The sequence below is a fragment of the Oncorhynchus keta genome, chromosome 24 (genome assembly GCF_023373465.1).
Source record: "Oncorhynchus keta strain PuntledgeMale-10-30-2019 chromosome 24, Oket_V2, whole genome shotgun sequence".
NCBI classification, from domain to species: Eukaryota; Metazoa; Chordata; class Actinopteri; order Salmoniformes; family Salmonidae; genus Oncorhynchus; species Oncorhynchus keta.
In genome coordinates, this window is record NC_068444.1 from 15,124,686 (window position 1) to 15,136,802 (window position 12,117).

Sequence of the window (12,117 nt, forward strand, 5' to 3'; positions counted from 1 at the left end):
AGGGTTGTTATGGAGAGAGATCCTGGTGTGTGGTGAGGGAGGGTTGTTATGGGGAGAGATCCCAGTCCCTGGTGAGGGAGGGTTGTTATGGAGAGAGATCCTGGTCCCTGGTGAGTGAGTGTTGTTATGGAGAGAGATCCTGGTCCCTGATGAGGGAGGGTTGTTATGGAGAGAGATCCTGGTCCCTGGTGAGTGAGGGTTGTTATGGAGAGAGATCCTGGTCCCTGGTGAGTGAGTATTGTTATGGAGAGAGATCCTGGTCCCTGATGAGGGATGGTTGTTATGGAGAGGGATCCTGGTGTCTGGTGAGGGAGGGTTGTTATGGGGAGAGATCCCAGTCCCTGGTGAGGGAGGGTTGTTATGGAGAGAGATCCTGGTGTCTGGTGAGGTAGGGTTGTTATGGGGAGAGATCCCAGTCCCTGGTGAGGGAGGGTTGTTATGGAGAGAGACCCTGGTCCCTGGTGAGGGAGGGTTGTTATGGAGAGAGATCCTGGTCCCTGGTGAGGGAAGGTTGTTATGGAGAGAGATTCTGGTCCCTGGTGAGGGAGGGTTGTTATGGAGAGAGATCATGGTCCCTGGTGAGGGAGGGTTGTTATGGAGAGAGATCCTGGTCCCTGGTGAGTGAGTGTTGTTATGGAGAGAGATCCTGGTCCCTGATGAGGGAGGGTTGTTATGGAGAGAGATCCTGGTCCCTGGTGAGTGAGTGTTGTTATGGAGAGATCCTGGTCCCTGATGAGGGATGGTTGTTATGGAGAGGGATCCTGGTGTCTGGTGAGGGAGGGTTGTTATGGGGAGAGATCCCAGTCCCTGGTGAGGAGGGTTGTTATGGAGAGAGATCCTGGTGTCTGGTGAGGTAGGGTTGTTATGGAGAGAGATCCTGGTGTCTGGTGAGGGAGGGTTGTTATGGAGAGAGATCCTGGTCCCTGGTGAGGGAGGGTTGTTATGGAGAGAGATCCTGGTCCCTGGTGAGGGAGGGTTGTTATGGAGAGAGATCCTGGTCCCTGGTGAGGGAGGTTCGTTATGGACAGAGACACAGACACAGTAGGTGGACTCTGGGATAAGGGCATTGTATTATCCCAGGTAAGTAGAATGCCACAATAGGACACAGGTTGGTAATATTTTCAGTGTCATATGAGTGTCATCTGATGAAGATCATCAAAGGTTAGTGATGAATTTTATCTATATTTCTGCTTTTTGGTAACAGCGGTTTTGTGTTTGTTGCGCCTGTGTTTTGGGCTTCACCCATGCTTGTACCTGATACTGTGCTTGAGGACATTAAAGCGTTTTTTCCCGTCTACCATCTGCTCTCTGCGTCTGACTCCACACCCATCACTATCCCGACATTACACACGATGAGTAGATTAACAAGATGTTTATCTTTCATTTGCCGTATTGGACTTGTTAATGTGTGAAAGTTACATATTTCTAAATTATATTTTTGAATTTCGCACGCTGCCTTTTCAGCGGAATGTTGTCGAGGTGTTTCCGCTACCGGAATGCCTGCGCTAGAAAGGTTAAACAATCAGTTTTGTGCATCTGTACATAGATGGGAAGTGATGGGCATTAGTCCAACTATGTGTAGAGGGTGAAGTGATGGGCATTCTGCCATCTATGCATCCTTTGACGTATTAGGCTCCCACTATTTGTTTTACAGTAGCCATAGCAACATCGCCACAGATGAAGATGTCTCTTCCAGGGCAGGTACAACATCATCAGACAAACATGACAAATACGATGACTGACTCCACCCCACTGAGTGAAAAACTCCAGCAGTACCATGGGGTTATCAAGCTGTATGCAACTGGTCGTGATTGGGAGTCCCATAGGGAGGCGCACAATTGGCCCAGCGTCTTCTGGGTTTGGCCGGTGTTGGCCGTCATTGTAAATAAGAATTTGTTCTTAACTGACTTGCCTAGTTAAATAATGGTAAAAAAAAACTCCCGATAAGAAATATCACATTCATTTATAGCCAATAATTTACATGTTATTTTTCAAGACATGACTGGGTATTTACAGTAGTATGACACACATTGGATACTTATATAAATATGTTAGATGTCATTCTACATGCTTTTTGTCCTCAATGCATTTGATGTCCTCTAAAAGCCCATCAGTATATCAGTGGTGGTTGGGATGAGGATGGGTGTCCTACAGACAGTAATGATGAATAGGAGTCCCCGGGAAGCAGAGCGGATGAGTGTTGTCTGAGATCTATAACAACCCCGAAAGAGGTGCCAAATCTCCACTTTAAGAACCATTTAACTGCAGACAAAACAAGCCATTTGTTCCCACAAACTCTGTTGGTAATCTGGAAGACACCAAGGCTGTATATGATTGAGTGTGTGCCATCCTTAGAGCTCATCTCCTTGATTTGTGGTGTAAACAAAATAACAATTGTTTGTTGTGCCACAGAAATCCTGTGGGTACAGGGCACCATTTCTGAAATAAAGAAATGGATTCCCAATGAGTATCTCTCAAATGTGACAGCAGAAGGATAGCTTGAGGGCCCAATTCTTCCTCTGAAAAGAAGGGTACAGATTTTAGCTGCAGGCCATTTTCAGAACTTACCTGATTAAAATAGAACTTCCCCAGATGCTCCGTTCTACAAAATCCAAAAGCTGACAAAAAAAATGTTGAACATGAGAAATGTTCACTGTCATTTTACTGTTTTTTTATTTTGTATTTCTTTCCCTACATATTATTTACCTAATACCTATGTTTTACTTATTAAAAATTGCACGGTTGGTTAGGGCTTGTAAGTAAGAATTTCACTGTAAGGTGTGAAACAGTGAAATACCAGGGAGAGAGAGGGAGGGTACTGGACGTGCTTTGATGTCATGACAAAGACCATGTAAGAATGTCTACACCTATAAAAAAAGGCTCAGTACACAGGGCATACATTTCTAGGAGAAATGTCAGTGTTTGTCTTAAGAAAAACTGAAGGCATCATGGAAAAAACTAAAATGGGTTTTGTGTTAGAAAGGTGTTTGAAAATGTTGAAGAGGGTAAAGTACACTCATGATGACTGTAATGGGTTTGTAGTGGGACAGAGAATAACAATTACACCAAGGGTTATTTTGGGTGGGCTGGGCTCCATGAAAGAGTAAAATATTTTGTGTCACAGCCGGACGCCCTCTGCATAGGCAGACAAACCAGCAGGACAGGAAGAGCAACGAAAAACACCACTACCGAGGCTGCTCAACAGGACTGTAAATATGATTTATTTATTCACCAGATCGCTATATAAATTCTCAAAAGTATTACAGTGAGCTCACACACAAAAAATAAACAGCATAAAAAAAGACAACTTTATAACCTCCACCACAACTGAACAGTAAGAAGATTTCAAATCAAGATCTAAAAAAATAAAAAATAAATCTGATGGCACCTTAAAAGTTTGTCACAAATACATAATCAATAGTTTTGACTGACATTCATTTGATGTAACTTGAGTCGAAAATTAGTTTGAAAACAAGTTGACCATTTGTTTAACTTCCCATTTGGTGTGGATTGATTCAAATATGAAGTCATTCATCGTTCTGTCTCAGGAGAACCATCTCATTTAGTCCTTTTCCATGGATACAGGCTGCGGATTGCACTTGTGGTCTGAATAAGTATGTAACAGTTAGCCTTTAAAACTAGGCATGCAATCCCACACGACCATGCTTTTAACAGACATACAGTACCAGTCAAAAGTTTGGACACACCTACTCATTGAGGGTTTTGTGAAGACATCAAAAAACTATGAAATAACACACGTGGAATCATGTAGTAACCAAAAAGTGCTATACAAAAATCAAAATATATTTTGGATTTTAGATTCTTCAAAGTAGCCACCCTTTGCCTTGATGACAGCTTTGCACACGCTTGGCATTCTCTCAACCAGTTTCATGAGGAATGCCTTTCCAACAGTGGAGTTCCCACATATGATGAGTACTTGTTAGCTGCTTTTCCTTCACTCTGCTGTCCAACTCATTCTAAACCATCTCAATTGGGTTGAGGACCTGGCCTTCACAATCACCCGACATCTGATGTAGCACTCCATCACTCTCCTTCTTGGTAAAATAGCCCTTACACAGCCTGGAGGTGTGTTGGGTCATTGTCCTGTTGAAAAACAAATGATAGTCCCAATAAGCCCAAACCAGATGGGATGGTGTATCGCTGTGGAATGCGGTGGTAGCCATGCTGGTTAAGTGTGCCTTGAATTCAACATAAATCACTGACATTGTCACCAGCAAAGCACCCCCACACCTCCACGCATCACGGTGGGAACCACACATACAGAGATGATCTGTTCACTTACTCTGCGTCTCAAAGACTTGGCAGTTGAAACCAAAAAAAATCTCAAATTTGGAGTCATCAGACTAAAGGACAGATTTCCACCGGTCTAGTGTCCATTGCTCGTGTTTCTTGTCCCAAGCAAGTCTCTTCTTATTATTATTGGTGTCCTTTAGTAGTAGTTTCTTCGCAGCAATTCGACCATGAAGGCTTGATTCACACAGTCTCCTCTGAACAGTTGATGTTGAGATGTATCTGTTACTTGAACTCTGTGAAGCATTTATTTGGGCTGCAATTTTTGATGTTGGTAACAGCAGAGGTAACTCTGGGTCTTCTTTTCCTGTGGCAGTCCTCATGAGAGTCAGTTTCATCATAGCGCTTGGTTTTTGCGTCTGCACTTGAAGAAACGTTCAAAGTTCCTGACATTTCCACATTGACTGACCTTCGTGTCTTAAATTCATGGACTGTCATTTCTCTTTGTTTATTTGAGCTGTTTTTGCCATAATATGGACTTGGTCTTCTACCAAATAGGGATATCTTCTGTATACCACCCGTACCTTGTCACAACATAACTGATTGGCTCAAACACAAGAAAGAAATTCCACCAGGTGACTACCTCATGAGGCTGGTTGAGAGAATGCCAAGAGTGTGCAGATCTGTCATCAAGGCAAAGGTACCTTGAAGAATCTCAAATATAAAATGTATTTTGATTTGTTTAAACACTTTTTTGGTTACTACATGATTCCATGTGTTATTTCATAGTTGATGTCTTCACTATTACTTTACGATGTAGAAAATAGTTTAAAAAATAAAGAAAAACACTGGAATGAGTAGGTGTCCAAACTTTTGACTGATACTGTATACAATCATTGGCAGGAATACCAAGTACATGATGCTGCTCTGCAAAGAGCTTAAGAGGCTCACTAGCAGATCCCACAACAGGTAAATGTCACTGACTGAGCAAAGCCATAAAACGCTTCCAAACCATTTAACAGTACAAAATCCTAATAAAATGTGGGCAATAGACCATGTGTATGCTGTACATCATTAACAACGTTGGTATTCTTAACTCAAATGAAGCCACATTGTGTGACTGATCATAAACTTACTGTAAGTTCATTCGATTTTTACTCACCTATACCATTAAAGGGATAGTTCGTGATTTTAGGCCCTTTATTTACTTCCCCAGAGTCAGATGAACTCATGGAAGTCCAGTATAAAAGGACTTAGGTAGTTTCGCGAGCCAAGGCTAACTAGCGTTAGCACAATGACTGGAAGTTTACGCATACAGCTAGCATACAGTCATTGCGCTAACGCTAGATAACAATTGTGCTAATGATAGTTAATAACTTCCTTAAAACTGCACGCAGGTACATACAAATGGTATCCACCAGTTAATCGGACTCTGGGGAAGTAGATGGAGGGCCTCATTACCAAAATCCTGAACTACTCCTTTAAATGTGTTGAACCCATGACATCTCCAATGATTATGAAAAATCAAGGTAGGTACCCTCTATAAAAATAAAAAAAATTCACCATAGAAAATATATCTCTTTGAACAGCTAAAAATGTCCCATTTAATTCATTGGCATCAATACAGGAGTCTGAGGTAATAATGATTGAAATATTGGTATTCCTATGAGGGGCTGGCAAGTGAGCTACATATTTGTATTTAGTATTACAGAAAATGTTAAATGTTTTTACTGTAAATCTATATATAAAATCGATACTTCACCAATGAGGAAAAATAATAATAATAAAAAGCCATTTATTTTTCACACAGCACAGGCACATACCGGTATGTATACCCTTCCATCCTAATAAAACCTTAATAAATGAGCCCCTGAAAAAAAAAATCCCTGAATAGAACCAAAAACACACACTAAAAGGTCTGAACAGTGGTTGTAAAACTCAAGCTGATAGCTCCAGTGTGTTGGAAGGCTGAGGCAGGCACAGCAGTGTTTTAGGCTAGTTAGATAACATGAGGCACGCTCAGTCGATCTCTGGCATGCACCTGCAACATTTGGCCATTCTGCTCTGCTTCTTGGGTTCCCTGAAGCCATCACTGTCCCCTGCGTCCAGGAGTCCATCCTGGTAGTTACCATACTCAGCAATGGCATCCTCCACTCGTGTGATGTAGAGCCAGCTAATGATCACACCCAAGAACTGTAAACACAAGCAGATTCAGAGATGGGAAATAGAGTCTTGAACTACACCCTTGTGGAAGATGACCTTGGTTTAGCAAGCACTAGTTCAATGTCAAATCAAATTGTATTTGTCACATACACATGGTTAGCAGATGTTAAAACAAGTAAAACAAGTTAAATGCTTGTGCTTCTGGTTCTGACTGTGCAGTAATATCTAACAGTTCCCCAACAACTATCTAATACACACAAATCTAAAAAGGGGTGAATGTACATATAAATATATGGATGAGCGATGGCCGAGCGGCATAGGCAAGGTGCAATAGATGGTATAAAATACAGTATATACATATATGAGTAATGTTAGATATGTAAACATTATTAAAGTGGCATTATTTAAAGTGGCATGGTTTAAAGTGACTAGTGATCCATTTATTAAAGTGGCCAGTGACTGGGTCTCAGTGTAGGCAGCAGCCTCTCTGAGTTAGTGATAGCTGTTTAACAGTCAGATGGCCTTGAGATAGAAGTTGTTCTTCAGTCTCTTGGTCCCTGCTTCGATGCTCCTGTACCAACCTCACCTTCTGGATGGTAGCGGTGTGAACAGGCAGTGGATTGGGTTGTTGTTGTCCTTGAGTATCTTTTTTGCCTTCCTGTGACATCGGGGTGCTATAGGTGTCATGGAGGGCAGGTAGTTTGCCCCCAGTGATGTGTTGTGCAGACCGCACCACCCTCTGGAGAGCCTTGCGGTTGAGGGCGAAGCAGTTGCCGTAAAGCCCGACAGGATGCTCGCGATTGTGGATCTGTTAAAGTTAGTCAGAGTTTTTGGTGACTAGCCACATTTCATCCTCCTGAGGTTGAAGAGGCGCTGTTGCGCCTTCTTCATCACAATGTCTGTGTGGGTGGACTATTTGAGTTTGTTGTTGATGTGTATGCTGAGGAACTTAAAACTTTCCACTTTCTCCACTGCTGTCCCTTCGATGTGGATAGGGGGGTGCTCCCTCTGCTGTTTCCTGAAGTCCACGATCATCTCCATTGTTTTGTTGATGTTGGGTGAGAAAGATTGGGGTACTTTGGATCTACAGGGCATTACCAACCACTGCCTTTTTTCTTTAGGGGAGGTGGTTGTCAATAAGCAATTTGTTCTGTTTCAAATCATGACATTTTGTCCTTGATACAAAATACATTTCAAAAACGTAAAAAAATTGTCTGAAGCATGCATTTAACCAAAAGCACAGACCTGAGAGAGACGAGAGCTACAATGATCTATGAACAGACAGCCACAGCTTGTGCTGATTCTAGAGCTTAAGCTACATCATGTTCTCTCACTGCCAGCAGACTCTTAGACGGTATCCTTGTGGGTGTCTGTTGAAAGTATTCACCATAACATCAGTAGAAGTGCTGTAGCCAGCAAGTCAAGTCAGCTATATCATTTTAGTTTCATAACTCATTGACTGAGGGGTCTGAAACTCAGACATAAGAAAAGTCTTGAACAGATGGCTAATCAAATCTAAGGCTGTCTGTCCACTTGTTCAACCTTGGCCTGTTTCAAATAAACAGGTATCTGACAACTTCTAGAAAACCATGTGCAGAAGTCCATGTGTTGTTGTGATTCTGGATGGCCAGATAGAGAGCAGCAATGACAAGAAGCTGCCATGTGAGGAATCGTAGGTGCCTCGTTTCAGCTAGTTTTATCTTGTTATTGATGTCTTGTTTTGAGGTGTTTTAACTCAAATTCGCTAACTAGCCACCAATTGTAACAATGTATTTGAGAGACAGGTGCTGATTTGTGCAAATTTAATTACATTTTCATTGTCAACAATCTAAACCAACCCTGTCTGTTTAGCCCCATAGTCGCACATAAAACGGGTTTGCTGCTCAACAACCAACCAGTCTATGAAAACCAACCTCATTTTATCAGACAGTCTCAAAGTATATAATGTACAGTATGTGGGAGGATTGCTCAAATGACTAGATTACATTGAATGATTAATCCTATGTGGCAACATCAATAAAGCATTAGTAGCTCAATCGAAATACCCTCAAATCAATAACATATGGGATCTCAGGGAAAGACTTCATTCGACGACTCACTTTTGCCTACATGTACTATAGCTTCAGGTGATAGAGATCATCATTTATTCCCAGAGACAGGCAGCCACAGCTCCTTCCAATCAATAGAAAGTGAGTAGGCAATGGACTTATTGATTAAAAGTGCCAGTCAGAAGACTTAAAACCCTTTTTACAGCCACTTACTGTGAAAAATAGCCGTCTTTGGTCAATACCGTCTTTGGTCAATACAGTCTTTGGTCAATACAGTCTTTGGTCAATACAGTCTTTGGTCAATACAGTCTTTGGTCAATACAGTCTTTGGTCAATACAGTCTTTGGTCAATACAGTCTTTAGTCAATACCCTCCAAGTTGTGTTCCCTCCAATGCTACATGTGATTGTAAATATGGGGAACCATCTACAGGGCCTTCAGAAAGTATTCACACCACTTTACTTTTGCCACATTTTGTTGTGTTACAGCCTGCATTTAAAAGTAATTCAATTTACATTATTGGTCACTGGGGCTTACCATAATGTCAAAGTGGAATTATGTTTAAAAACATTTTTTTTTACCAGTTAATTCAAAATGAAACAACCCTGAAATGTCTGTAGTCAATAAGTATTCAACCCCTTTGTGTGGTAAAAATAAAGAAACCCTGTAAGGAGTAAGTGTGTCCAAACTTTTGACTGGTACTGTATATAGTTATTAAATATGATGACGTTGAATCAACGTAGAAAACTGTTTGGATATACTAAAAGTAAGGGAATATAATATTTTTTTCACCCAACTTTTAACCTAAATCCAATGTCATGGTGACATTTTTTGTTGTTTTGACTTTAATTCAGGTTACTTGACAACTCAACCGAATGTAAATCAAAAATAGACATTTGATAGACAAATGACATCTGTGGCCAGGGGGTTGTGTTTTGAAAGGAGATCTGTAGTATTTTCTTAATTGGCTCAAAATTATGGGGGAGGTGAAAATGTAGCGGCCAATAAAGAATTCTAATTATTTAATATTTAAAACAACTAAAGTCTCTCGAGATAACAGGGAATACAAATACAATTTCAAGTTTTTCAGAGGAACAGATTGCATTTGGACACATAATTAACATGTGCCGTATTCTGTCCTTCACAACAAAGTCTCAAAGACACTGACGCATACAATTTTCAAACTTATTGGTAACCAAAGAACAATCTCCATCTTTAAATATCTACAAAGGTGTATCCCTGTAGCGCTCTCCATCCCTTTTTCTACAAAACGCAAATGGTAATATTGTTAATAAAACATAGATAATTATCAGGACATTTTATGGAGCATGTGGTGAAGCAAGGCTCGTGGGACCATTATGAAATACCTTCTCATCTGCATCTTCACCTTCTCATCCGGAGAAAATGTTCCTTCCGGACTTAAGAGCCTAACTAATCACAGCTATGGTAGATGAGCATGTAAGTTACAAACAAGGAAGCCCTTCAGGTTCCCTTACTCATCAAGGTCACACTTCAACAGAGAGGCTTCAACATCGAACCTACATGGACAACAATAGATTTCTTCAATGTATTCAGCTCAAGTCAGTTATTGAGAAGATTCTAGTTATGTCCCCCAACCTCCCTTACCCAAAAATGGCCTCATGATTAGTTCTAAGCTGTAAGGGTGGAACAAGTTATACACTCATCGAGACTCACTGCTGTGGAAATACTGCTCTGTCTCGGCCCGTCTATAAGACACTGTGGAAAACAACAAATTAAAGCTATGTCTCCATAGGGAATTCATGTGTATGGGGAGATCAACCAAATATGTATTCTATGCAGTGGAGAAGCATTCCTAACTGGGAGGCCCATCCAGCATGCCAAACACGCTCATATTCAGAATGTATATACAGCGCATTTGGAAAGTATTTAGACCCCTTGCCTTTTGCACGGTTTGTTACAGCCTTACTCTGAAATGGATTACATTTTAAAACAGCTCATCAATCTAGACACAATACCCCATACTGACAAGGTGAAAACAGGTGTTTAGACATGTTTGCAAATGTATTAAAAAAAACAATACCTAATTTACACAAGTATTCAGACCCTTTGCTGTGAGACTCGAAATTGAGCTCAGGTGCATCCTGTTTCTATTGATTATCCTTGAGATGTTTCTACAACTTGATTGGACTCCACCTGTGGTATATTCAATTGATTGGATATGATTTGGAAAAAAAACACACCACTGTCTATATAAGGTCCCACAGTTGACAGTGTACGTCAGAGCAAAAACCAAGCCATGAGGTCAAAGGAATTGTCCGTAGAGATCAAAGACAGGATTGTGTCGAGGCACAGATCTGGGGAAGGGTACCAAAATATGTCTGCAGCATTGAAGGTCCCCAAGGACACAGTGGCCTCCATCATTCTTAAAATAAAGATATCGTTTGGAACCACCAAGACTCTTCCTAGAGCTGGCCGCCCAGGCAAACTGAGCAATCGGGGTAGAAGGGCCTTGGTCAAAGAGGTGACCAAGAACCCGATGGTCACTGACAGAGATCCAGAGTTCCTCTGTTGAGATGAGAGAACCTTCCATAAGGACAACCATCTCTGAAGCCCTCCACCAATCAGGCCTTTATGGTAGAGTTGCCAGACAGAAGGCACTCCTCAGTAAAAAGGCACAAGACAGCCCACTAGGAGTTTGCCAAAAGGCGCCTAAAGGACTCTCATGGAGCCCTGTTTCATAATATTACCTTTTGTTCGAGCTGCTTGCCGTAGTTCTGAAGTAATTGCGAGAAAAAAAACAGGCCTTATTTCAGGGCATTTTTCACCCTGTCACCTCCTATTAGTTACATTTGTGCCAACAGCTAGAATAACTCAAAAAGCTCTTAATATGATCTGAGAAACTATGCTCACAGAATTTGAAGGTGTAAATTCAATGTTGAACATTTCTCCCATTTTCCCTCTGTCCTTGATAATATGGACATGGAATTGGAAACCAATAGAAAGTGTCTAATGTGCCAATCCATGACTTGTTCTGAGAGGCTGAGTTTAGAAACTGATAAGGAGGATGCATCTTCCTCTCTAGTCGAGATATGAGACCACTATAGATGAGACCATTATAGATATAGTTGAAGTCGGAAGATTACATACACCTTAGCCAAATAGATTTAAACTCAGTTTCACAATTCCCGACATTTAATACTAGTAAAAATGATCTGTCTTATGCCAGTTAGGATCACCACTTTATTTTAAGAATGTGAAATGTCAGAATAATAGTAGAGAGAATGCTTAATTTTAGCTTTTATTTCTTTCATCACATTCCCAGTGGGTCAGAAGTTAACATACACTCAATTAGTATTTGGTAGCATTGCCTTTAAAATGGTTTAACTTGGGTCAAATGTTTCAGGTAGCCTTCCACAAGCTTCCCACAATAAGTTGGGTGAATTCTGGCCCATTCCTCCTGACAGAGCTGGTAAATCTGAGTCAGGTTTGTAGGCTTCCTTGCTCGCACACACTTTTTCAGTTCTGCCCACAAATTTTCTATAGGATTGAGGTCAGGGCATTGTGATGGCCACTCTAACACCTTGACTTTGTTGTTCTTAAGCCATTTTGCCACAACTTTGGAAGTATGCTTGGGGTCAGTGTCCATTTCGAAGACCCATTTGCGACCAAGCTTT

At 41.1% G+C, this 12,117-nt stretch overlaps 1 protein-coding gene across 1 annotated transcript in view; it reads right to left on the minus strand.

Moving 5' to 3' along the window:
- Window positions 1–3,200: 3,200 nt before the first annotated feature.
- LOC118402737 (tetraspanin-15-like) overlaps window positions 3,201–12,117 on the minus strand; it is a 32,707-nt gene continuing 23,790 nt past the window's right edge. The window contains exon 8 of the mRNA XM_035800938.2: window positions 3,201–6,444. Within this exon, the coding sequence (XP_035656831.1) occupies window positions 6,271–6,444 (174 nt within the window). The 3' untranslated portion in view covers window positions 3,201–6,270. The remainder of the gene's footprint in view (window positions 6,445–12,117) is intronic.